The following is a 26,690-nucleotide window of genomic DNA, read 5'->3' as shown; positions in this document are numbered from 1 at the left end:
AGCACACCGATCAGCGTATTAATAATTGTGCGGGTGTATCGTGTATATCAGAAATGGTCAACGTTCGTCAAAATTGAAGAGGTGCAATTTCTCGCGATATCGGAGCCTAGATAGTGTAAATCTGATACACCGACAGCCTGGAAAATGCAATTCGAAATGCGATGCATCGAAACGATGCACGATGTTCGCTCGATGACGATAAGCACACGTTGCAGCTACAGCATAAACGTAAATGCTCGGTGAATCCTTTAGCAATAATAGCATCATCTTGCACAGCAACTCTATTTCTGTTTCATTCGTATGCACGTCGGACTACAAATTGCTAACACGTGACGCAACTGATCATTGTTTGACGGATTGATTACTTTCAGATAAACATAGAATGCTTCTAATATATACAACAACGGTTCTCTTAAACATTTGGATTGACCCCTTCCAAAACTGGACTCCTTCATCATTTTAAAACTGTATGATTCTAAAATTCCAAAGTTTCAAATTTTGAAATTTCACAATTTCAAAATCCCTCAATATCATGTGCTCGATTGCCAAATCTTTAATCGCAGAAATAAGTGTGACCGAAAATGGTATATGTGGCACGAAACGTGTTAACGAAACCATTTTGAATCAATAATACACTTGATATTTAATGCCAAAAATGGTAACCGATCTGAAGTACCAGCATGAAGTGGATCCTTTATAATGAGCTTCATTACTTCAACCACTGAGGTACATAATTTTATAAGGCTAGATTAGGAGCTTTGACTCTGGAAATTCTGCCCGCATGATGCTTGTTCACCGGAAACGTAAATTTTAACAAATCGGCGAAACAGTGATATAGGAAATTGCAGAGCAAAATTATGTAACAAGTTTATTTAAAGGAAAGTTAGGAAAGCTAATTATATAATGGATTAATTTTGTCAAGTATTGAATTGTAGGTAACTTTGTCGCACATTTTAAAGGACATTGCAAATTCAATAGTTGTTAATAGAAATCGACCTTAATAAATGGTTGTAGTGGGTCGAAGAGGGTTGAAGAGTTTGGCAAGGTGTCGTAAAGAGTTAAGCCGTTTATCGAGTTTGGTTTCGGGAGAGCTTTTGTCGAAGCGATTTCGTTGGCACGAATAACGATAACACGGTTTTAAACTTTCCCAACGGGCTAGATATCGCTTTCGTGAAATTGCCAATTGTTTGCCATGACGTTTCGAAACTTTTCTGCGGTCTGTAACGAAGAAGAGTGACGTTAAGAGTTCAGAAGTTATCATTTAACCGATTGATCTTTCATCGACTGCAGTCTGAGATTCTTGTATCACTGTATTTTATAGTGTCACAAAATAGCAATTTGAAACGTTCCTTCAGTACCTTTTAACTCTCAATCTATCGTATAATTAAAATGGTTAGTTATGTATAGTTTACCATTTTCCTGTACAATTATTAGTTCGAAAAAAGATCACTGCCTCCTTGCTTCAAAAATCTTGGTTCATTTCTGCTATTACCAACTTCTTTGATATTTGACCCGGTGACTTTTCACGATATCATATCTGTTAAAAATCTGTCCGTCATTTCTGTCGATCACACGATCTGAAAAGCAATGGCGGTAAATTCAGTGAAATTTCGGATCCCATAGGAAGCGAGATTGAACCATTAATCAGAATGATGAAATAATTCATCGAATCCTTCGAAGCCCGTTTATACATTCAGCTGGAAAGGATATTTCTTTCTGTCGCAAACTTCTTGATTTACTGTTCAAATACGATCAAACTTATTATGTGAAAGTAGAATGAACGTATTTTATTATAATATTAATTGACAGTTAATTGTTTTCTTTGCATGATTTTATCTATTTTATCTATTTTTGAAAAAGAGCACTTTGTTTCTTGTTAATAGTTTTGATACATTATTAACCCTCGAACGGCAGACCATGGGGAGTGCCCTAATTTTAATTTAATTCTAATTTTTACACTGATCCTCTGAAAATTATTCTTCCAATATATGAAACTCTTTCGTTTAAAAATTGTACATTTAACCTTAGGTAACAGACTCCGCTGTTCAAAGGTTGATGAAAGTATTTTGTCACATTTTTAAAATCATTGGAATTGTAATATTTATAATATTATATTAATATTCATGGATTTAAAATGAAACTAATAAAATGGGAAAATATGTTGAATTGTTTAAAGAAAAAAAATAACACGGTTCATGATGGCAAGATTCATGAGTTTCCTTTATACAAAAATAGTATCATTACATTTCATGCATCATTTATCAGTATAATGATTCTTTCAGCTATTCAACGGTACTAATTTTAACATTAAACGGTAATCGTTTATTCCGAGAAATCGTAATAACGATCGAACAAACACTGCTATTTCTCGGGAAAGAACCAACTACATGCAAAATTAAAGTTTCATAAACAGTCAGTGTCTCGTTATTTACGAAACGAATACACACGTTGAGATTACGCAATGCTTGAATAATCCAGCAATTTATTTCAGACGTGTGGTGTTATAAACGATGGATACTCCGAAATAAAGGCAGATGAAGGATTAAAAAGATTAAATTGGTAACTACGAATAAATGAAAATAATTTAAGAAAATAAATGTGTAATTTATAATGAGATATTATATTACAATATTAAAATACTGCAATTAAGTAATGCAGTTCTTATTTAATATGAATTAAAAAGGGTAGTTGATGACACAAAATGTGTAATGTGTCTTTTTGGACAAATTTAATGTGCTGCAATGAAATATCATAATTAAGCAGGCAAATTTCATTAAAAAATACCTTAATTAATAAAGCATATTTCATTATACTCTATTTAGTTATAATTCTAAATTAAAGTCTTTGAAATACCTAACAAATTAAATCTTATATTTAACTCTACATTTCATTGAGAAATACATTTATTAATAAAGTGTAATTTCAATTTCATTAACAAACACATTAGATAATGAATCATATTTTTATCCCAGTATTTCTATAATGGTAATGGTACGATCTATTATAATATTAAATTAGAATTTTTGAAATATCTAAGAAATGAAGTTCCATGTTTAAATCTAAATTTCATTGAAGAACACTTTAATTAATAAATCATATTATAGTTATATACATAAGTACCTATGTCTATAAGTAATCATCGTTTTAATAAACGTAATTAATCGAAGTTAATTACAGCGTGTATTGAATAATAAGATAATATGCATATAATATGCAGGCGGGTTGTAATGAAGATTGAATTTTTATTTTTTTGATGGTGGAAGAGGAAGGAAAAGACAGTGGCCGTAAAGTTTCATTGAAAGCATTATCGGAAATTGCTTAAGAAGTTTCTTTAATAACAACTTTGTTGGGTATTAACACGAATTATTTTCAACTTTTCAGTCTTATCAAACCTCGCTTCCGAACTTTTCTTAAGCATCTACACGATATAATACTTGGCCACAACAACTTTCCATCTGATTTCTGTCGATAAATACAGTGAAACAATTGAGAAGTTTGGGACAGGGAATGAAAATAAAAGAATATCATAATTGACTATTAATTAAACAAGAGATTATTATAATGGCAGCAAGAATCCCAAACTGCAAATTCTAATTTTATTGTTCCCTCACTTTTCAACTTGTTCCAAATATTGATAAATATATTCCATAACTTTAATGTTAACTTTTTTTTAATGAAAAAATATTATTTTTAAAGTAGCCAATGGAAAGTTTGAATAAAAAATTTTTAAAATCAACTATTCGTTTCAATGATGAGTCAACATGTTAATTACTAAGAATACTAAGTCCCCAATTTGCAACTTTATTATCTGACATTATAAACCTAACAGTAATGCTATCAACAAAATTTTTCCCTTTCTCCATATTAATTACAAAATTATATTAAATTAGTGGTGGTAAATTTTTTTCTTCACTATTTCCTATTTCATTTTATTGTATTTATCTTCCTTCCTGCGTTCATATTTCGTCGTCAGCCTTCGTACGTAACACGTTCATGTATGATAAAACAAATGATTCTCCCACTTAGAGAATCTTGACCTAGGAATTCCCCTCTCTATTCTTTGGAGTGTCGCGTTGTTTTCCTGGACTTGAGTACGATCGAAAGTATAAAAGACACGAGGCACGAAGTTGTTTGTACAGTCGACTCAAGATGATGGCACGAAATTGTGATTCATGTTCGTTTGTTCTGAGATGCGTCTTTTTGACGTGTCTCGTCATTCTTCATGCCGCAAAAGGAGGTGAGATGGATCAGTAACTAGGAATTTTGATTGCTGATGAGTGAAAATTAAGTTTGTAATTATTATGCTAGTTAAAAGGATCATTAGCTGGGAAATTGCTTACTTATGAGTCATTTCAAAGAAATTTTTTTTATACTCTTTACTTAATTACTTTTTATGATTTAAGTATATAGTTATAACATAATAGTTAAAGTATTGAAGGATCCTTAATTAAAAAATTGATTATTAAGGAGAGGTTTGAAAGCAGTTAATTAAGGGTATAGACACTCAAAAATTGTATGATATTTTATCTAATCTTCTAATTTGAATTAGGGTTGTGATTAATTATTCTGACATTAAAGAATCATTCAACAGCTTTCTGATATTCTTTATGCCACTTTATCCAATTTATTTGATTCAAATTAAATCATTCACGTATCATTAGCAAAAAGAGGTGATTTTCATATTTTATGTTTGCTTTCCAAAGAAAGTTGCGATAAAACAAAATGTCCTGGCCCTCTGAGATATTACAAGGAACTCGGCTGTACTCCTGTATATAAGAACCCTGATGACTGTTGCGCTGAGGAATACGACTGTAGTCACTTGAAAAGTTTGTCAAAGGATAAGTGTTATGCAAATGGTCATGAGTATAACATTGGTGATAAATTAAGAGACGAGGATGCGAATCCTTGCGACGTTGAATGCAGATGTAGGTCGTATGAGGATCGCGCGTAAGTACGATTCAGTACTATAAAATTAAATAAATACTCTCAAATTTCAAATAAAATATACTAGTGAATAATTTTGAACGATTAACGATAAAATGGAATAAATTATTTCGTTAAAATTCAGTTGAATAGTATAATTAAAGAAATAGCTCTATGCTGTTCTTTCAGTAAATCTTTGGTCCACATTTCGTACATTTCTTAAATTCACAAAGTTTATAGTATTTTATTCTAATTTATAAACAGTGCCAGTTTCGTTTGCGCGGCTCTCGATTGTGGTATAGCCTTCACACCTGGCTGTTACAACAAAAACTCGGTTGGTCAATGTTGTCCAGGACCACTTGTTTGTCGTGAGTAATTGACAAGTACAATCATTTATAGCTATGAAAGAGACAAAAGAAAAGAAACAAGAAGCAAGAAATCATGGCTTCATAGATCAGATTATTTTTATGTACCAAGTTTAGAGATACATAGATAGTGATTTTGCAAATATATTAGATGAAATTCTAATTAAATGTAAACGAAGATAATTCTTTTTATATTTTTTAAAAAGGATTCTTGTAATTATATTTCATTTATCTATTGTCTTTTGTAGTATGATTATTTTTGCAGTTGAATAATTAATTTTGCATCATTTAGTAAAGAAGTAATTAGCAAATATACCTATAAAACAGTGAATTTCAACGAATTCGATTATGTTCTTTAGCCGAGAAGGGGGAGGAAAGAGCTACTTGTGAAGTAGATGGGAAAATTTATATGGATGGGGAATTCTTCAAACCTAATTCTTCTGACCCGGACTTGAGCTGTTACTGTCAGCCAGGATATAAAGGTATAAAAGAGTTGTGTGTCTCTGGTACCTATAACAATTTAGTGATTGTGTTTCAATTGTATTTCTTGTTAGAATTTCTTCGAATCGAATAGTCTTGTTGCAGATTTCAAAAGTAATTATGGTTCTGTACAATTTTGATTATTTCTTTTAAAATAGTTATTTTCAGATTACATATTTTAAATTCTAAAGTGGTTGCTTTAGAACTTTTGATACTAGTTGCTTTTAAGTAAATAATTATTAACAGTATTTGCTGTTAATTTGCATTGACTTTAATTTCGCGTTCAGGTGAAAACGTGGAACCCTTTTGCAAGATGCCAAATCGCAGTTATTGTTCTCCCTTATTCCGGAATGCACCTGCTATACACCAAAATTGTGCACCTGTGTTTTACAATAACCAAAATCCACAACAAGATTGTAGCTATGCTTCAAGATGTCGTAAGTTAACGATAAAATATTCCATTCCTTTCAAATAAGGTTTCGTGGATAAGTATACAAAAAAATACACATATCTTAATTATTGCAGAAAACGCGAATGATACCGTTATTCATAAACACGAGAGTGGTAAATCCCTTTCTGAAGAAGGTACGTCTAATTAAACATGTGTTTAATTGTCACTAATTTTTTTACGTCCACAAAGTAATCATTACTAACATTCCTCTTAACTTTTTATTTATATTCATCGTTAAAATTAGACTGAAACTAATACCATTTATGTTCCTGAATAATATTACAAGTGTACTTTTGCCTACTTCAAATTATAAGAGTTTCTAACTAAGTAAAATTCAAGTGCCCGAGCCTCGAACCGGGTCGAGTCGGGTCGGGATCGGGTAATGGCTTGATCGGGTCGGCAATCTTTTTCGGAGTGTCGCCTCACCCGACTCGGATGATTATTCGATCCGACCCGAAGTTCGGGTACCCCCATTTTCACACTCATAATAGCTTCTAATATTTCGTTCCAATGTGTTATGTATTAATCTATAAAAACTGGAGGAGTCTGTGTGATTTAATGAATATTGGATTGGATAAAATCAATATTCTTCGGGTTTTTCAGACAATAAAACATGTCAGTTTGGTGACATGAAGATGCACATAGGTGACGAACTTAATCAAGGAACAAACTATGATTCCACTTGCGTGAAATGCGTGTGTGAAGTGCCACCTTATCCTACATGTCAACGACTTCCGGACAATGAATGCGATGTCACAGATCATGGCCTGTTTATCAATTTGTAGTTTTGGCTTGGATTATTATCAGATCGTAGATGTTTGTATATTTGTAGGATACTATAGTGCATAAAGAGTACTCATATGTACAAAACAAATTACCAGAATGATAAAATGATATTTGAAAATAAAAGATAAGGTATGATATAAAGAAATCTTCTTTGCTGACAAATAAGTATTGCATTTTGGAAAGTAAAACATTTATCATAAAAATTAGTCTAACGAACTTCGTAATCATTGATCGACCATTGGTAAACAAACCTTACAATTCATTTCTTTCAGTGCACGTAAATCTATACCGAGTGGAATATTAATTCTAAACCATGGTTACCATCAAATTTTCAAGGCTTTTCTTATGATCATTGTGTACCCCTTTTTTTTTAAAGAAATACATTTTTATAGTTTTCACGTTTCAGAAGTGTACAAACAATATCTCAAGGGAATCGACAAATACTTTATGTTTTCAATGTTACGTTTTTCTATCTTATCCTTTCATGCATATTTCAGTTTTCCCACGTCTCGTGGTCCTATTTTTTTCTTTTCTTTTCGAAGGCAACTGTACATGCAGAAATGGAAAGTCGAACCTTTGCACATCTTATCTGTTTTCGACCTTTTTTCCTCCACGTTATTCGATTTTGCTTATTCTTCCTTTCCTTGCTTTCTTACCTTCTACATATTCCTCGTCCTTTTATCGTCACACGCTTGATAAAACTCTAGCCGGAACGTATGTTAACAAAAGGTGAAAAATTTCTTCTTTTAAAGTGTCTCTTTACGACGAATCGGTTTGATTCAAATCTAAACTGAGAGAAAATGTTCCTCAGTTGAGAGAAAAGCGAGAGAAAAAGAAAAAAATTAAATGATCAAAATATTTTGTAAAAGCTGTTTAAAGTAAAGCATTATAATACGTAAAATTCAAGTTGATTAGTTATTAGTGTTGTTAATTTACGTGATAAAATTATCACATTATCAACAAAAAAAGGAAACGAGGGAACGAGTTTTCTTTCCTTTTACCTTTGTTACCCACGGAAAATCCCGAAGGGATATCCATATACGTAGCCCCGTCATTTGCAATTTGACAGACGTTAATTGATATTCCGAGCGACCGGAAACGTCGTTCTAATTCAAATGGCAGGGAAGTCGTAACATTTACCATTCAGTTCGATCCGAGGAACTGGTGTGCAAACTCGATCTATGGATGAATCGGTTGTAAGAATCACGTTGGATGAATTGATTGGCTGATTGATCGGCGTTTCGCATTTAGATCTTCAGGCTAGAAATAGATTCGACCTGAACGGGATAATAGGGACCCTATCTATAACTGCCTGTGGACTAACCCAATTCATTGTCCAGGTTAATTTATACCCGAACGACGAGGTGAATGGTGACGCACAGAAGCTCGATGACCTGAAGTAAACTTACTTCGTGGTAATTAGTAAACTGCGTGTGTTTATGAAGTTATGATACATCAAACGTGAGATAAATAGCGAAAGAAACCATCACTGGCATAACTAGGTAGGTGCCAAGGTGAATCTGGCGCCCTTATTATTTTGAAATTTTGAAATTTAAAAATTCCAAATGTCCGGAATTTTAAAAATCTAAAATTCGAAAATTTTGGAATCCCAGAATTTCAAAATTTATAAAATTAAAAAATTTCTAAGGTACTAGACTCCTCCCCATAAAAGTCCCAGTTACCCTAATGGGAACCCTATCATCATGTATTTTTAGACCGAATTAAATAAAATTTAGAAAAGAATTATTTTAAGTAACATTTTTTATATTAAATGTCACAAGGCTTAAATAAAATAATATTTTAAATACACATTAAAATTTCCTTAAATCAAATAATCTTCTGATAATTTTAAGATACCATCTACATATTTTTTGACAATGAATATATTAATTTATTATAACATAGAGCAAAATAAATGTCATATAATTTAATATCATTAAGCTATAGAAGATTTAAATGTTTCATTCAGTCTTAATATTGCTTCCCATTAATATTTATTCATGATTCCGATCCATTCTTTAATTTCTCGTGTTCATTCACCTTTCGTCGAGAAAAGAGGAAGATCAGGTCGCGAGATGCAATTATGATAAACCTGAAAGCTTCTTTCGAGAGCTTTTTCAATGGTATCGCGATCTCGGAAAAAAAGAGGATGACCGTGCTGGGAACGTTTTGACTCGACCGCGTTTTAATCTATATCCCTCTCTATTTCCTGTTCTCTTTACCTTAAGTCTGGCATCGCGAGTGATGAGCTTTCGACTCCTATCCGTGAATTCGCGTGAAAAGCGTTCGGTGTTCTAGTAATGTCAAGAAAGAATGAAATCAAATTCGAAATTCGCCTGACAGATAATCGATTGAACTCATCAACTACTATGCATTGAATTTTTCATAATTTTAAAATTTTCCACAATGGAATGATGGTCTGAAAAATGATGGATTTTTTCAAATAAAAATTCAATTTCAGTAGTTTATATTTCTTTCTTTGTCACTAGTGTTCCATTAAAAAAATACATATTTTTACTTTACAAGATTATATTTTACATACAAAATATTAAAAGAGAATTCACTTAACATTTTGTAACATTATATTTACAATATGCTATTTTAATTGATAAATAAAAAATTCTGGTTAAATAATAGCCACATTTTTCTCTTGAGATAGTTTTATCGAAGAACGTATACTCGGAGGAATATTCTCCATTATTTCTCTAACGCATCGTTTTTATTCAAAATAATGGCAAAATATATTTTCCCCAGTGAAGGCTCGTAACACAATTCTATCGTGCATATGGTGTCGTGGAGCTTATGGTGGAAAAATGTATCCCTGGACACCGATCGGTCGCGGTTAAAGAATGGAACTTCCGTTCTTTTGAAACAAATATCATTTTCTTGCAATCAGAAGCTTAGAAGCTTCGCATCGAAATAACATTTTTCTCGAAGTTTAATATGTATTTTCATCCTTTATTGCTTCATTGTTGAAAATTTATAGAAACGTTATAAAATTCAATCGAAGACACGGCTTTAGTGCGATAGTCGACCTTTTAAATGAATGATATTTTAAGAGAAATTTCTGAATGGGTGATTCTACGTGAGCTATTCTAAATTTACAAAGACGATTTAACTCATTATACTTGAAATAAATGAAACCATTACAATAATAGAGAACTGAAAGACAGATTTTCTTCAATAGAATAAACGAACACTGGGAAACTGGAAAATATAATGATAAAATGGGGATTATGTCGTCCTTAAAAAAATAAAAATTGGTAATATTTGTTTAATTTATAAACAGTTCGTCATAAGTACAATATTAAGCTTTTATCCTTATGAATGTTAAGGGGTTTCATAATTTTGTTCACCAATATATGAATTACTCTTAAATAACAACAGGGTTAATCACTAATAAGAAAACAAAAATTATTACTTCTTTTTCTTCAAATCCCATTCAGGGTATGTACACTTGAATAAATTCTGCAGAAATCCAATTTCTAGAGTAAATTGTTGTCGTTGAACCAGGCGTACGTTTAATTTCATTAACTTTTTGTACACACTTCCGATGTTACGACTGGCGTGACACGGTGTGTTAGCCCCAAAGTTAAACGCAACGAAGTCACGACAGCTTAATCTACTTCAGAATTTTCCTTTCAACATGTATTTGTTAAGTGAACGTTGCCGTTGATGCGAAATTTAATTTCGTTGAACGGCTTTGATTAGCATTTACGGTGATCGTCGTAGCCAATGCGGTTCCTCGTTCACCAGCCGGATGTTAATAATCGTCGTCGAAAGATGCGCCTGTTACTATAATGGTCTGGCGATATCATTAATTAGAAGTGTCGTTCCCCGTAAGCCTGTATAATGCCTCTTTCACTCGATAGACTTTCTTCACAGTGTCCAGTCACGCGAAATTTCGGAACTTCTCGAAATTGCATACGATGCTTTTAAGCTTAATAGAGTGGAATTTCATTCATTAACGCGTTGACTGGCAGTAGAAAAATAATGCAGCTTAGCAAGAATATCAACGCATTGATTTTCCATGGAAATGCATCAGTTTATTTTTTAATTTTATTTTATTTTATTTCTCAATTTATTTTTTAATTTATTTTTGTATTGTTTTTTTAATCAATTGGTAACTGTTATTTAATTATGATTAAGATATACAAGAAACAAACTAATGCATAGCAGTCAATGAGTTAAAAAATAGTAACAGAATTTTGACTTTTCCTTTCCACCCTAACGAACAAAAAATTGACAAAAGAAAATTCTCCTTTAATTAGACTCGTCGAACAAAGTCTAACAATGTATAGAAAGGTCAGAGCGCCTCGAACCACGAAAGTCCGTACAAAGTCAGTGAACAAAGTCCTGATTCCGTATTTCTCCGGACAAAGAGGTAAGACTTGAAACGAGCAAAGACTCCGGGTCAGAGACGAATGATTAGACACACGCTGGCAGAAACGATAGGCCAGAACTGGACCGGCTGATCTGCATTTATATACATAGCATCCCTCTAGTGTATACCGCATCAAATAGAATGGCTTTGGAAACGTCGAACGCGAGTTCCTTCTTCTTTATTTCCACCACCGAGACTTGGCTGAAAGAGCCTCGAGCTTGCGACAATGGCGGCTTAAGGCGGCTTCCAAGAGGCTCGCAAAGGAGGAAAACCCTGTCCTGAGGGGACAAGGGTGTATTGTCGTTGGGCGCGAACAGCGAAATCCTTCTTTCTCGAACGCATGTAGGTCAGCTGAAGTAATAAGCGTATACAGGGTGTTTCAAATGAAAAGGATTCTCAAGGTAGTGGATAGGTACTATAAAATCAGGTGAATAGAAAGAAAATAGCAAGCTTTAGGTAATAACGTAGGTTCAGATAGTAGGAAATTATTTAATAAAGAATGTAATAAGAAATGTTTTGACAAAATATCTTTAAAATATTTTGGAGTTAATAGAAAGAAACTCTTTAGATCATAGCAGATTATTTATTCTTTGAAGGATATTTATTGTGATCTTTTAATTTTTGCAATCCGAGTTGAACGATTATTTTTAAATACATAAAAGAACAAGGCTACTTAAAATCTACTGGCATGCAAATTACCTGGTGAAATTTTGAAGGTCAGTATTTATATGAATCGTGTTTGAAATCAGAAGAAAACTTGAAGTGTTTCAACAATTAATTAGAATATCATGTTCTCCTTGACACGAATGCGAAATCTTTCTTGGCATCGAAGGTCGAAATTTAATTTCTTTCTTTTCGTTGACAAAAATCATAGAAATTGAAATGCTGCTTAAAAGAGAGCCAAAAATTTGATTTGTTTAGAACAAAAATTTATACAAGAGTAGTAAACTAATTAATACAAGTATTCTTATTTTTTATATAAATAACAACACTTTATTTAACAGTATTTAAATTATTATATATTTATCTAGAAAGTGATTTTATGTCAAAAACATTTTGTTCTCCTTTCATTATAATCGCTTTAATTTATAAATATCTGCCGAGTTGAAATTAATTTTTTTCTTAGAACATTTTATAATTTTTCATCGTAATTAAAACTAAACAATAGAGGATGCTGTTTTTTCATCGCTGCATATAAGCATACACCCACGGTAAAAACCGGATGTCGTGAATCCCTTTTAACCACTTTCAAGCATCCTTTGTCTACTTTTTCCCGTGGTTTAATCTGCCGTACGAAGATCTTTCGAGTATTTCGCGAGCAAATTAAATTTTCCCGGTATTCGTCGTCTCTTCTGTGCAGCTTCCTTTGCGACCGCTTTCGTCGTAAGATTAATTTTTCAAATTGAAAGCCTCCAAACGGAAACCGTAAAACGTCACAAAAATTTCGTAATTTAATGGGCTATGTCTTTCAGCTCTGATGCTATGAATCTCTTTATTTATGCAACAGTTTCAGTTTATACCAGTCAAAAAATTGTTAACATAATAAAAGAATAAAATGCAGTGAATTAAAATTGATAAATCTGTATTAAATAAATATTCAAAACCAATCAATTATCTTCTCAATCTCCACAAATATAATTTATTTTAATGATACAATTTTACACTTGGGTAGTTCTCCTTGTAAGTAAAGCACTGAAAGTAACGCAAATTGCGACCATCAATTCATGAAGTTGTACAATCAAGCAAAATAATCATCCCGGTGATGGAACAAATATCCAATAAACGGGTGAAAAGGAAAAACAATGGCTATTGTTTTTATTTCACCGGAAATAGCCTATTCACGCTTGGAAACTGAACCGTGCATCGTTCTCGAAAACCGTTCCAATAAAACAACGATATTTCCATGACCACCGAACGCCGGAGAATTCGAATTTCTCGTGGAAAATTTCGGTCAGGAATCAGGACAACGATCTCGATGTTACGAGCAATTTTATCGGGAATTACGATATCGCTTCTTCTATTGCCGCTATCGTAACGTCTAATTGCAAATGTTACTGCAACAGCAATATTCTCAACGGCATCTTAATGTTTCTCTTACCATAAGAAAGTCTCGTTTGTTTCGTTGAAAATTTTCAAATTTTCCATAATCTCGATTGACCGTTTCGCGTAGAATCAGAATTTTTAGTAGACTTTGGAGCGGCAAACATTACGGTATTTGAACAAAGTCCACCCCCACCGGTTTTGGCGTGACTTCAACTTTTCTACGACTACACTCTTATCTAAGGCACGTCCCGGAAATGGCCTATATTCCGATGTTTCGTGCCCGGCATAAATTGTTTCATCTCCGTGAATATATATATTTCCCCAAGTTGGCCGTTAACCGGCGAAACTGCGTTGCAACTAGCAGAATATTGCAAAATACTGAGAAACAGGGGGTGTATCGTGTAACTGGTCGTACGAAGCGATAAGTTGCGGACTGTACATTGGAAAATAAGTACAGGTATGTGCTTATGCGAAATTGTAGATCAAGTTAGATCTAGAATATTGTACTGGTAGATCTGTAGTTGATACAAAATACAAAATAATACAAATGATACTATATTTAATACAAAATTATTGTCTGTCAATTACATACGATTCATTTTTCAACTCCGAGTAATTAAACATACTCTGCAAAAAATGCAAAAGTCTAATTGGTAGAAATGAAAAAAAATTTGCTATGCAAGCAGTTTCCAAATCCTATGGGAATGAAACATGGCTGAATCTGTTGTTGAGCGAGCTCAGCGTTGGGTCAGCTCAATTTGCAATTGCGTTATTACAAGCCGACTCTGCGTTCGCGATCAACATAACGGCCTAAACGGTCTATTTGTAGGGCACAAACCGTGGATTCCATGGTATTAGAGCTTCGTGTCCATTGACGGCCAGTGGTTTAATAATGTGACCGCAATTGGGCCGCACGTCACCGAGCCCGGCACCTGTCAACTTCGGTAACACGTGTCATCGATCACATGCCGAACCAATCCAACTTTTCCTCGAAATTCTTGGAAAAACGGAAGTAATTCGAAAGAGTCAATAAATATATTGTATTAGGCGTCTATAGGGGTTCCACTTTTCAGCTCAGTTGTACTTATAGAACAAGTCAAAAGATATAACATTTAGAAAAAAAAGTATGATACAAGAAACGTAATCATTTGATTTTCAAAATGTACAGAAGATCAATGTCAGAGATATTACACATAAAGAAAAATATATAGTCTAATCTTGTTTTTTATTTAAGAAGAAAATTAATCTCGTGCATGGAAATAATTGAAGGGATGAAATTTCTTTGAAGACGATTTTCCGAAAGAGAATAAAACCTTTAGAAAACCTTTAGAATTGTTGGTTGCATATCTTTTATTGAGAAAGGCCGAGCAATAATTTGAAATTTTGTCGCGGCTACATTTGTTACAGTCAACCGTACGAACGATGCAATTTGTAAAAGGGATGGTTGTAACGACACGGAAACACCGTTACACGTTGTTTTCGCGTCGTTTCCATGAGATTTAATGAACGAGATGAACGATATAAACCTTCGAAACCCCCGCCCCCTAGCCGGTAATGATAACAACGTGGTTACAGCGATGAAATTGAGCTTATCGATTTTGGCAGAATTTAATGCGTGTAATTTACAGGATCGACCGATAAGCTACCCGCGATATATCGAAGACTACTACCTTCATCGATGATCGTTGCATGAATATTTCTAATTAATGTAATTATTGACCAATTTAAAGGGTTGCAATTAATATTCCAATTATTTAACCATGCTTAATTTTAATACAGAAGGAGCTAGTATAACTAATATACAATATTAAAATATTAAAAGATGAGATTTTTAAAGATAGAAATTGTTGAAAATGATACTTTTCAAAATACATATCATAATTAATATAATCTGGGTTATCTAGATTATGCTTATAATTTAAATAAACGTATTTGATACAAATGGTGTAGGCGTCAGTAGTGTAGCTAATGTCTACCCGTCTTTATACGTATTCAGATCTACATATTTCGTGCAAGTTAGTTCTGCTAATATTGTAAGCCCACCGTGAATCGGAGCTTCACAAGCGTTAATTGCTTCCGTAATTAGTAACTGCCTGCGGGAATGGTAGTGAAATCTAGCATGAAAGAACGAATAAATCTAATTAAATATGAAAAGTTTCCTTATTACAGTTTTGAATGAAAACTTCAATACTTATCTAGAAATATCATTCAAATGTTAAGATATAATCTTGTTAAATTTTTAAAGAGCTACAGATGGCAAATTATAATTTATCCTTAATCTTCGACGACCTGAATTTTCCTTGACACATTGTTTCTTTTAACAAAGAGTCAGCCATTTCGTATCAAGAATATCGATGCAGCATTTATGTAGAAATTTTCAGTAAACTTTTAACTTTAATTTGCAATTCCATGAGTGATATTCTGAGATACTTTTATGTCATGAAATCTGAGAAATCTCGTGAATCGAGCTGATCAACTCGGTGTAAATGGCAAGTTAAACATGGGAATTGATAAAAACGGTTGGTTATCCAATAATGCAAAAGAGTTGCCGTGCAACATATAAAACAAGCCACTTTTTTTCACGGCAATTTCGCGCCGCGCCGGAATACCGACGGCAATAATTTTTCTCGCTTTCCACGTAAACCGAGCGAACACTGGCCAGGCAAAGTATAGAACGCATGCATGGCAACGGAGCATTGGCAATAATAACGTGTTCTTTATTGGGCAGGTAGAGTACGCCGGACGATATCGCAATTTTCCACTATACGAAACACAGTTAATTTTTGCCGGTATCTGGAAATTCGAGAGCATTGATGCGACTGTACAACAGGTAATGTTTTTACGTGCGACGTATGGCCGGCTGATGCACATCGACCCGGGACATGATTCACCCTTTCGAACAATTAACACACCCACCCCTTTGAATAGAGGTTCGTTTTTATTTCGTCAGCTTTTTGTAGTAACGCTGACCGCGGTTTCGAGCTTTTATATTTATGAAATGAGATCGAGTGACTGATTTCGTTAATTTGACGGCACAAAAATACTGTAAAATGGTACTTATACCTACTATATCAATTTGAAATAAGAAAGTTTCAAAGTTTTAAAAAATTGTCCCTCGTTATTTTTGCTGTGGGATTTTGACAAATTGATATTTTTTTTTTTAAGATAAAAGCACGTATTTTAGCGAATTAAATTTATAGCTTCTTAAGAAACCTCAAGTCATTTAGTTCAATTTTAAATAGAGTATTCTGTTTTAAACGGTGTCCATTTATTTTCATCCCCAACTGTAGTGTTAAGTTGACGCATAAAAAGTTTAGCTCAATTTCATGACAAAACAATATTGCAAAATAGCAATTATTCTATATCAATTTTAAGCTCAAAGTTTAAAGAAAATTACTATATTCACGCATCTTTTATTAATATTATTGATACAATGTGTATTTCAGTTTCAATTCTATAGATGTATAAAATTGATGAAAAGTTGTTGTTACAATGTTTTTACAGTCACATTTTTTACATTTTTGAATCTCAAAGTTTTCCGTGCATTCACTATTTCTCCATTTGTACGTAAAATGGAACTCATTTCGAGCAGAACAACCAACGTAATCGATTTATCAAAATCGATTTTGCCGAAAACAAAGTGCACGAGGAACTTCGTTTCCGTATTGTTTAGTGTGTTTTCGCTTTCCTGACACAGGTTTAGTAAATCAAAAACCATCATATTTACTAAGTTGCAAACTTTCTGTTGATCAAAAGGATCTTAAAACTTTCCATCAGATCATCAGAATTAATTAACAGTTCCTAGGCCCAAAATGCAATTCTGTATAAAATCATATGTCCACCTCAAATTTTGAGTGTTTATTTTTTTATTTTGGAGTAGTAATATTCTAATTTAATTATTTTATCGTAAGGATGATAATGTGTACCTTGTACACTCGCGATCAAATCAGGTTTCTACACGGAAAAAGGCAGTATAGGGGAAGTAGGAATTCTCAAAATCTTAATCTTGACGATTCAGTAAAAGTTGGATCCATTGGATAACTACCCGGTAACCATTTCCATCATGTAAGGCAGGGCTCGGATCTACGGATGTATATGGGGCTCTATCCGCTAAATTGTCATTTTCCCCGAGGATGTCTACGGAGAAGGGCGGGAACCTGTGGCATTGCCATTTTCCACGAAGAAATCTTATTTAATCGCGAGCATATCATACATCTTTTTTTAGGTATCCTGTATACCCAATTAAGTACCTTTAATATTGATTAGCGATATTCATTTAAGCAGGTGCCGCTCGTTGTGGCTATTTAGCATTTCCAATTAAAATCACTTTATCCGTGAAAATCCGCTTCATCGTCGATAAAACGACGAATTTTAACATTTGCCCGTAGATTATAATTATTTCCATTTTATGGGAGCCACCGTGTTCATGGTGCTTGTTTTCATTTCACCATCAGGAGGATAATTAAACACGGATTATCCGGAGTGCATTTAAGCACTAATTGGGCCGGAAAGAAGACAGTTATTATAGAGGACAATATTTCACGATAACGAAGCCACGGAAACAGGCCACCGGAAACGAACGATCGATGAACATTCTCAACAACGCCCCTTTTTCTCGTTCCTTCGGCCGTACGCCGGCTGTTTCCGGGTTTTCTCGTTAAGTTTAAGTAAGGTGCAACAAGTGTTGGTCGGGATTACGTCTTGCGGCGAACGAACGAACGAACGAGATCATCGTGCCAGGATAATTCTTCGCGGTCTTAATTAATTAACGACATTGATTGCGTGCTTTTACAAGCTACTTCTTTTTGAACCGAGTGTATTGAACGTGCTTGATTGTATGGTAGATTAATTGCGGCTTTAGATTTTCTCGTTTAAACTGAATGAAGAGAAATTAACACGTTGACTGCTGTGAAGATTATTGAATTCAATTCAGTGAAATAATTATTATCATGTTCAAATTTTCTTTAATTATACCATCAAAAGGTAGTTATCGATTACAAAATAAAAGAATAGGTACACCGTGGATTTTAATTCATTTTTCTCTACAATTTCTCTACAAATTAATAATATTAAATTGGCTAATTTGAAAATCTAGAAAATTTTACTATTGAAATATGTAGTGTGCAGGGTACTTTACTGTTTCCTCTGGTTCAAATAAAAACCATTTCAGTTCACTACTTTGACCCAAACGAAGTTTCTCAAGCATGATTAACAAAAAGCAGAAGTTTTGTCTTACCGGCAACACCCATTTTCTAGCTCCTTTTTACTCTGTTCTCAAAGAACGAAAAACAGCTTTTACTTTAGGATAATTCATTATTGTTTACAAGGGTTGTACAGGTCAGACAGTTTTCAGTGTCCTCATCAAGTCTGACAGTGGTTTAAAATGTTACATTTAATATAACATTATCTGATATACTTTTTTCTTTTATCAAAAGCAAGCGAGTTGTTCAGGTGACCTGTTTCAAATGTCTCGCCCTGTATATAAAATAAAAAAGTTACCCCTGGAAGTAACAATCAGTATATGTCATTCGTCGATGATTGATTGAATAATACAAAAATTGTAGAAAGTAAATACTGTTCGTGAGTGATTCTTGTATTCAACGAGTACCGTTTCTTTTGTTTTCCAGGCAGACCTGTCCTGCAGGAACACGAAGCAAAGCGTGGGTGCAATTTATACCCGCACCAACTTCGTGACATTGAAATACGTCACCGACTCCTGGGGCACCATCACGAACGGCTTCCGCCTCGTTATCACAGCCGTCAAGGATCCTAGTGAGTACATTCGTCCACGTGATAATTCTTCGTTTCTTTATGCCTCGTGTTCTCTAACACGTACGAGTTTTGCCTATCTGATTCGCGGGGGAAGTTTGAGGAAAACTTGGTCCTGTTCGTTCTGCATCTTATCGTGGAAAATATATGAGAATTGATTAAATTTACATAATTATTGCATATAAAGTATGCATTATTTGAATAAGAGCGGTATACAATTAACGATGCAAAATAATTTATATCAAATTATTAAGATAAGTTTTAGAAAGAAATAATTTAAAGAAATTAAGGCGGTTTTCTTTGATTTTTTTTCTTTTTTCTTTTTAAATAACAAATATGAGTCAGATAAAGTGTTACAAAGTATTATCTGGGAAACTATAGCAGCTATCGACCTAATTCCTTTTCTAAATTAATAAATTGAAAAAATTTTCCTAAAATATCTACCATGGGGTCAAAATAAACTGACGTCATCTGTTTTAAATGACATTATACTAGTTTTTTTTTTATTTAAATAACTTTTATCAAATATTTGCCGAGCTTTTGGAGAAGAAATCGCGAAGCGTATCTGTCCAAACGAAATATCAGTCTCGAGCTGAAGCAAATCCCGTTAAGCCACTACTATCGGTTATCCTTCACGTAAAGCTTCTTTTTCGATGTCTATCAAGCATTTCATTAATGGGGTAATTCGTCGGATGCCAACCAAAGACCAAAGTTTCCAAACCATCCCTTCTGAAATTCAAAGCGAACTGTTCGCCAAAAAGAAGGAATCGCCTGAAAAAATGATTAACAATCTCCATCCGTGAATTTTATTCCATTTTGCATGGAAATGAAGCATGACCCGTGGAATATCGGCAAACTTCGTCCGAACTGTTTGCTCGTCAGTTATGCTTCACTTCGAACTTGGTTGCTAGCTTTTGAAACCGTAATGTAGCACTCCATTTTACACCGAACCTTCAACAGATCTCTCCCCGTTGTTCTTTTCACCCCGGGCTCATAGCTATTTTTTCGAATGTATTCAGTTTCAGAATGATTCATGCCGAATACGAAAGGATCTAGTTTCTACTATGCTCATTTTTTTTTCTCTTTGCAATTCTTTTTTCCATTCGAACGGAAAAGGAAATCGAGATTCGGCGAAGCTGTCGATGCGGCTGAACGCAGCTTTCTGGTTTCCGAATGATTGATGTCGAATACAAAAGCATCCCCTTCTATAGTTTTCGGGTAGAAAGTTGACGTAGAAATGAAAAATTGAAGATTCTTCGCAATTTTTCTCTATGATAAAGCCTGGATTTTTAATAACCATAATCAATAATTGTCTGTATTTTACCTTTGTTAATATAGGAATTATAGAAACAATAGTTTATTTTAATTATATTTCAGATGATATTAGAATTTCCAACAGCGTTCCTCGTTTACATTATTCTCATTTATAACGTTATCTTGCGGCTCATATAAATTGCTTCATCAGAATTTAACGAGATATCTTTTGTTAGCATCTCGAAAGAAAATTAACGAGGGGTGTAGCGAAATTGTGGCAAAATTTTTCTAAAGCTCACGGGGCCACATTTTACGGATAATTAACCTCTCTGCCTTGTTATTACGTGTACGTTGGTGATACTGGTACTTTTGTTATAATGTACATACTAAACGGGTCACCGGTTACGTGACCATTATAAATCACGTCTGGTAGAAAAAAATTGTGCTGTCGTACAAAGTTGCGAGATACGATCTATTCTTGAGATAAAATATATTTAAGGTAAAGGTGACTGTATAATACCTAGTGTCCGCGAGTCATGATTTAGTATTTACATTTTATAAATTGGGAGATTTATATCCGTGCTTAAAATTGTTTCTAATCTTATCTTTCATTGCAATTAGTAGTACGTCATTTATTTCAGATTTTACATTAATCATAAAATAGTAGGTATCAGTGCAGCACCATTCTTTTCGAATTAATCAGTAATCAAAGGATTAAAATGCTAAGTATTAATCTGATAGCATTAATTTCAGATTATTCATAGAACAGGTGGTATCAGTATAATACCGTTTATTTCAAATTAACATAGTGACTGTCACGCTGAAGCTATTAAAAATGTCAATAATTAATGTTTTCTACTTTTAAAAAAATCTTAAAGGAAAGGATGGTTTTATGGCCTTTCAATTTGAGGAGAGGCATATTTCTTCTTAAAGTCTAAATCATAATTTAAATTGCTTTAAAATTTGCTTGAAATATAAGTAAAAGAAAGAAAAATTTAATAGAATTTGGATGAGGTAAAATAACTGTTTTATTTTGTACACATTTAAAATCATTTATGATCCCAAAATCCTTGTTTGATGGATATTTTATAAGTGTTTCCATTCATTATCAAGGTTGGCACACGAATGTTCTGCAACACTCGAGTATACACGTTCTTCATTATCCACCGTCATCATTAATTCCTCGCGTATCCTCCTTGATAACCCTGAGAGATCCTCGAAATTGTACGTTTGCATCGTCTCAGGAAATTCCCTTTAACATTAGGATTAAGGCAACGAAACCGAAACTCATAGATAATCCTCTCGGGGGTTTAGGGTCAATTAAGTCGAAGGGTTTCCCTTGGAATCCTTAGAACCGCTGTTCAGGATTCACCGTATCGAAATGACGGCTCCTCGTTCCACCTTCTTTCGTTGAAGTGGATCGCCAAAGATACGTTTGCAGAATCAGCCGAGCATTCGAAGATATCCGTTGAGAGTAGCCCGTAATTTGATCCCGGAACGAGATACAGGATCCGTGTATCCTTTAATGGATCTCGAAAGAATTCCATGATCTAACTGTTAGCTGTAGTTTATGCTGTATAAAACAGCGGATGAAGCATGACTGCTAGTATCCTCCAGAGATCGTTGGGAATTGCTTTCTCTCGCGGTGTTCGAGATGGTTGCACTGAGAATTTCGTTTCATCGAATATATTTCCTTCTCACAATGGCAATATTTCCTTTTTTTTTTTAAAGATTGATTGCTACTGTGAAAATTGCCATACGTGATAAGTGTGAGCGACTTCTTTCACTCTTCAGTGATTTCACAACTTTCTTGAATTTTGAACCTTGGTATGGATAGATCTACTTAAGTAGACTCATTATTTCTGAAAGTGTACTACTGAGAAATGGTACAAGTGTAATTGTCCAATAGGGGACCATAAAAATTTGTTTCATTCCATATTAAATCTAATTTTCTATATAACATTCTCTGAAATTTTCTCAAATATTTTGTTATTTATTTAAAAAGGGAATAAGGCTTTTAAATTTCTTAATAAGGGGTTAGCTAGCCCTTGTCATTTTCACAGCTCCGTCCGCGGCGATATAACGAGAGTCTACTCTGATTGAAATTAGTTTTCACGAAAATTCTTGCAAATTTCAATTATTTTGTAACGAAGTTTACCATTGGCGAATTTGACTGACCCAGTAATTTAATTACGTCCGTCTAAAATCGAGAAAGATAAATTTCCCCGCGTGAGTAGAGTACCGGTTTCACTGCCTTTCGAATCGATAACGCTAATGCAATATTAATCCGTAGCCAACTCTGCGACCCAGTCGGATACAGATCTCCATTGGGAAATAATTACAATGGAATCCTGCGGTTAGCAGAAAAGGGACGTCAAAATAACGAGTTGTGGAACAACGGCGTAATTAATTTTATAACTCCCGTATTATCCATCTGTTGTGCTCGTAATGGTATTGTCTGCGAACGGTGTAACGTGTACACACTTTCAGTGAGTACCCTCGAAATTGATCGATCAATTTGACTTCGATGAAGGAGGATTCCCTTTGAAACACGAAACGTCTTTCGTTGAACAAACAAGATTGTGTTTGAGAGTGCAGAGGAACACATAGTCAATAAATGCAAATGCAACTTGCTTACTAATGTAATAACATGCAATTGCATTTAAGGGTGCATTTGCATTTATGTATTAGGTGCATAATTGCATTTATAAAAAAATTAAAGTCGCAGGGAAGTAGTGCTGCATAATAATTATTTAATTTTATAATTGAAAAATAAAGATACTCGGTCTTCATATATTTTTTTTAAATTATAAATAATTTTTAATCAAAGAAAACAATATACCTTCTCGGTACAATAAAATTTAAACGATTTTGAATTAAAATATGCAAAAGGGTGGCAAATTGATTTGATATTACTAATTTAATATATTTCGCTTTTATTATTGCAATATATACCTACAAGAGTTCTGAATCCACCCTTGTACAAACATGCATAGATAGGTTGTCAAACGAGTCACGGTCTCGTGCACGAGTTTCACGAGGCGATGATGCACCGCTCTCGACGCGGAATTAGGCTGAGGGGTGGAGGGATGATTTCCATAGGGATGTCTCCCATACGTATCCATCAAGCCAGCAGTGCAACCTTTGTGTCGCATTTCGGGCTTCCAGCAACCCCACGTTCACGGCTTCCGGTGCGTCAGAATTCCAACGACGCACCCCCTTTACGACCGACTAATGTGTTTATGCGTTTGCCCTTGCCATGGACTGCCATCGAATCACGTTTTGTTGTGCATACAGGGTGTTTCATGAGTTATGGACGTACTCGACAGACATGGTTCTCCAAATTCTATTGTAAAATCATTTACCAACCAAATTTGTTGCAAAATTAATTAACATTCAATTGGAAATTTGATCATCATGGATCATTTTATTTTATTTTTAATAAAGTAACATAAAATAAATTGAAATGAAATTTTATCTTTGAAAAGAAATATATAGCCATAGATTTTTCGCGTAAAATAAAAAGTTTGATGTCCGTCGCGTTAACGAGGAATGTCGGTCATTGTGGATTCTCTGCATTCTTGGAATTATTTGGGAACACCAGCAAACAGTGCTTGTTGTCGTACGAATTCAACAATTCGCATTTTCCAAGGTATGCCAACTATGCAGTTCATTCCGTTGCTCTCTTTGCCCACTGTTCTTTTCACCGAAATCCTTCTCTCTCTCGTTCATCGACCCCCATTTATAATTCCCTAAGGGCGCCCTTTTTTCCAATGAACGTTCGTTCCAAGAAAAGCATTCCGTCGTAACGTAGAACGTGTCCGTTTGTAAATGGAAAAATGCTGTACGAATTTTTCGGCTATTCAGGATTTCGGGACAGAAATTTAAGAATCCGGAATTTTGATGGCAGAAAAATAGCAAATTTAATTATTCAATTTAATTAAATTACATCATTTTTTCTTATATGTAGGAAAATCTGTGAAAAGTTTTGAAAAACTTTTTAATTTAATATTTCCAAAGTTTACGAATTTCATATTATTTCTATAAACGATAATTTTTGAAATATTTATTTTTATTTTAATAACACAAACTTGTGATATTCGGTATCGAATTCTGGAAGATGCAAAATTATTCTTCAACCTATAATATTACATTACGCGTTGTAATGAATGTATTATAACTTTAGCAATCAATATGACGTTAATAAGTAAATAAATGAATAAATAATCACATCATTTATAGAGCAGTTATAAATGCACTTTAATCATTGGTATAGATTCATCTACTGAAATAGAACAACATACGTCAATCAATGCCATTCTCATTTCTTAAAGTTCAATTTTTGAAAACGACGGCTTAGGGGAAACCGAAAAGCAAAAAGGAGAGAAAGAAAAAGTCGAAACGTTAGCGTGAACGTCGTCAAAGCGCAATCTGCAAGCTCGAGTATATGAGAGCGTTACCCGATGTCCCAATTTCTCGCTTCACCGGTTCGTACTTGCGAGTTTCCCGGACAACGAGCCGTCAGAATCTCTCGTCTGGCTCCGATTGTTTCCGACAAAAGAACAACGAGACGTAATGAAAGAACGCATCCACGTTTTCCACCTACAACCAGACTGACACGCTTCCTGTTAAGGCAATTTAACCTAGGTTCATCAAGCTGGACACCATTTAGGATTAAAACATTAAAATCTAAACCTTTCAAAAAATCAAAATCACCGATTGTTTACTAATAGTTTATAATAGTTTAATAACTATCACCAACAATTCATAATAATTTCTCTTAGAACTGAAGAGGGTTGATATTTCACGAAGACAAAAATTGACCAGTTTTGAGATAATTGAGGTTTTAAGTAATAGTCTAGAATTGAAGTACATAACGATGAGATTGATTGAAAGGGTTAAAAATTTCTTCATTCTTGTAAAATAATGAAAAACCAGCTCTTGATGTTTTACGTGCAATCACCGATTTATATCGCGTTTATGGTTACTCGCGTGACAGCCCTTCGAAGATCGCGTGCTCGCGTGTAGGCGGATATAATGAACCGCAGGGAGAACACGATTACGACAACGTGGATGACGACATTCGTGATGATAATGACGATAATTTGCAATAGATTCGGCTTTTTTGGCAGTGGGTAACACGTCTTCTATTTAAGAAATTTGACAAATGGGGAACCAAGTGTCGAAGTCTACCTTTGAAGATGCTTTTGATTTGATTTATTGATTGATTTGATTTGATTTTGGTTTATTTATTTATTAGCTACTTGTCAGTATATTATATTTTGTTATTAAACTATAAAATTAATACCTCGATTTTCTGTAGAAAGAAAAATTAATTTTTGTAATTTGTTATCAGTCATATAATTAATTTTTGTTCACAATATTTTCTTTTTTTTTTGTTAATTATTTTGTACGGTACAATCATAGAATGGTAGGGAAATTGAGGTAGAAAGAAAGTGTTATAAACAAGATGGACAGTTGTGTTGCTTCTCGAAATGACGTCGGTGATCGTTGGTCTGAACGGTACATACAAAATGGATCGTTAAAACAGGACATAGAATTGAAATCTCACTGTATTTCCAAATGACAGCATTTTGCAACCAACTGGATGGCGCTTTGAATCCGTCAAAGCACTTGGACAAATAAATGTACCTTTTATCGGTGTTCCTGTATACTGCAGTGAGAAACGCCGACACAATTGCTGGAAAATTTCTGTTACAATATCAGCGAAATTACGTTCATTTATGTGAACATTTATTCATCATTATGCAATTCTATTTATCCATCGTGAGCGTTCGCTACACATATCAATTTGAAGTTTAATTTCCATAAATATAACTATGTAAAATCTTCAGTATTATCCTTGATACAAAATGGCTGGTTGTTAATTATATCAAACAATAAATCCGAGTGCAATTCATCTACTCTTCCTTTACATATTTTAATTAGGATGTTGCAATAAATTTTACTTGAAATTTGATGTAATATTCAGTGAAAATGCTGGTAATTATTACACAGTATAGCTTTGGTTTAAGAAATTTCTATTAGAAGATATGAACCTTTAAAATAAATCATGTGTTCAAAAATATTGCAATAGCTTAACAATTATTCAAATTATTTGACAATATTCCTTACAACTATTTTTTAAAAATAGTAAAGATAATATATAATACGTATGTCCAGGATTTCCAAATATACTGCTGTATTTATGGATCGTGTGTTCTTTCAAAAATGA

General features: G+C 33.7%; 2 protein-coding genes across 5 annotated transcripts in view; both read left to right on the top strand.

Annotated features, from left to right (window-relative positions):
• Positions 1-26,690, top strand: part of LOC117611637 (uncharacterized) — a 124,272-nt gene that overhangs the window by 63,045 nt on the left and 34,537 nt on the right. For all 3 annotated transcript variants that reach the window (XR_013062925.1, XM_076690686.1, XM_076690687.1), the window contains exon 3: positions 19,060-19,204. Coding sequence is in view for 2 of the 3 variants with exons in the window: in XM_076690686.1 (XP_076546801.1) it covers positions 19,060-19,204 (145 nt within the window). In the remaining variant the exon portion in view is untranslated. The remainder of the gene's footprint in view (positions 1-19,059; positions 19,205-26,690) is intronic.
• On the top strand, positions 4,080-7,346 carry LOC117611886 (uncharacterized). Of its 2 annotated transcripts, XR_004583259.2 has the most exons (8): positions 4,080-4,237; positions 4,704-4,947; positions 5,188-5,291; positions 5,648-5,770; positions 6,056-6,205; positions 6,294-6,353; positions 6,823-7,134; positions 7,278-7,346. XR_004583259.2 is itself a non-coding variant. In XM_034340312.2 (7 exons), exons 1-7 carry the CDS (start codon positions 4,150-4,152, stop codon positions 7,002-7,004), a joined length of 951 nt encoding a protein of 316 aa, XP_034196203.2. In that variant the 5' UTR covers positions 4,080-4,149; the 3' UTR covers positions 7,005-7,346. The 2 variants fall into 2 exon arrangements, 1 of the variants encoding a protein (XP_034196203.2); XM_034340312.2 differs by having other exon boundaries at positions 6,823-7,346.

This window comes from Osmia lignaria, chromosome 10 (genome assembly GCF_051020975.1).
Source record: "Osmia lignaria lignaria isolate PbOS001 chromosome 10, iyOsmLign1, whole genome shotgun sequence".
NCBI classification, from domain to species: Eukaryota; Metazoa; Arthropoda; class Insecta; order Hymenoptera; family Megachilidae; genus Osmia; species Osmia lignaria.
This window is presented reverse-complemented; position numbering and strand designations above follow the sequence as displayed.